At 53.5% G+C, this 1,038-nt stretch overlaps 1 protein-coding gene across 1 annotated transcript; it reads right to left on the minus strand.

Annotated features, from left to right (window-relative positions):
* Positions 1–379: 379 nt before the first annotated feature.
* Positions 380–787, minus strand: LOC144680320 (histone H2A-like). The gene has a single exon (XM_078541302.1). The coding sequence runs from the start codon at positions 785–787 to the stop codon at positions 398–400; it is 390 nt and encodes a 129-aa protein (XP_078397428.1). The 3' UTR covers positions 380–397.
* Positions 788–1,038: the final 251 nt, after the last annotated feature.

A 1,038-nucleotide genomic window follows, 5' to 3' on the forward strand; every position in this document is an offset into this window, starting at 1 on the left:
GGCTGGCCAATTAACGTCCAACCAGCGTGAAAGGCACGCTGAAAGGCTCAGCGCTGCCGGGGTGGGGGCAGGAGGAGGGCAAATGCTGAAACAGCATGGGTGAGCGCTCACAGAAAACTCCCTGAAGGCAGAGAACTGCCTCAGGGAGCTGAAAGATTTAAATGCCAAAAATAAAGATTGTAAAAACCAGGAAAAAATGCCCACGCATCATAATCAGTCACCAGAACATATACCAGATGAAAATTCTGCGCAAACATTTTAACATATTTTTAAAATTAATATCGGAAACCTCACCCCACCCTTGGATAAGGTTTCCTCAAAAAGGCAAAGGCAGCCTGGCCAATTCCCCCGCCTGCCAACCATAATGTTGATTTGATGTTTTTCCGGTGTCGCTTCTTCAGGCGTAAACCTTGCTGGGGTGTCCGGTTTTCTTGGGCAGCAGCACAGCCTGGATGTTGGGCAGGACCCCACCCTGGGCTATGGTGACCCCTCCCAGGAGCTTGTTGAGCTCCTCGTCATTGCGGATGGCGAGCTGCAGGTGGCGGGGGATGATGCGGGTCTTCTTGTTGTCCCGGGCCGCATTGCCGGCCAGTTCGAAGATCTCAGCCGTCAGGTACTCGAGGATGGCGGCCAGGTAGACGGGGGCTCTGGCCCCGACACGCTCGGCATAGTGACCCTCGCGCAGCAGCCAGTGGATACGGCCGATAGGGAACTGGATCCCGGCTCTGGAGGAGCGAGTCTTGGCCTTGGCGCGCCCTTTGCCTCCGGTTTTACCGTGACCGGACATTCTGTTCTCACCCCTGCTCAAAGTCTTGACCAATGTTGGATCCAACCATAATATTGGATGGGCAGCAAAAAATCACAGTTGATTAATACATTAATGGCCTTAATAGGCCTCTTAATTGTTGATGGGCACGCTGCCGACTCTCGCGTATACCGGCCAACTGAACTATTGTGCAATTGCACGGTGATGTCGGGACGCTCACCTGATGTCATTGTGCGCTATTTCATGCTTGAACATGTCGGGTGTGCGCCCGC

The sequence above is a fragment of the Cetorhinus maximus genome, chromosome 5 (assembly GCF_964194155.1).
Source record: "Cetorhinus maximus chromosome 5, sCetMax3.hap1.1, whole genome shotgun sequence".
NCBI lineage: Eukaryota > Metazoa > Chordata > Chondrichthyes > Lamniformes > Cetorhinidae > Cetorhinus > Cetorhinus maximus.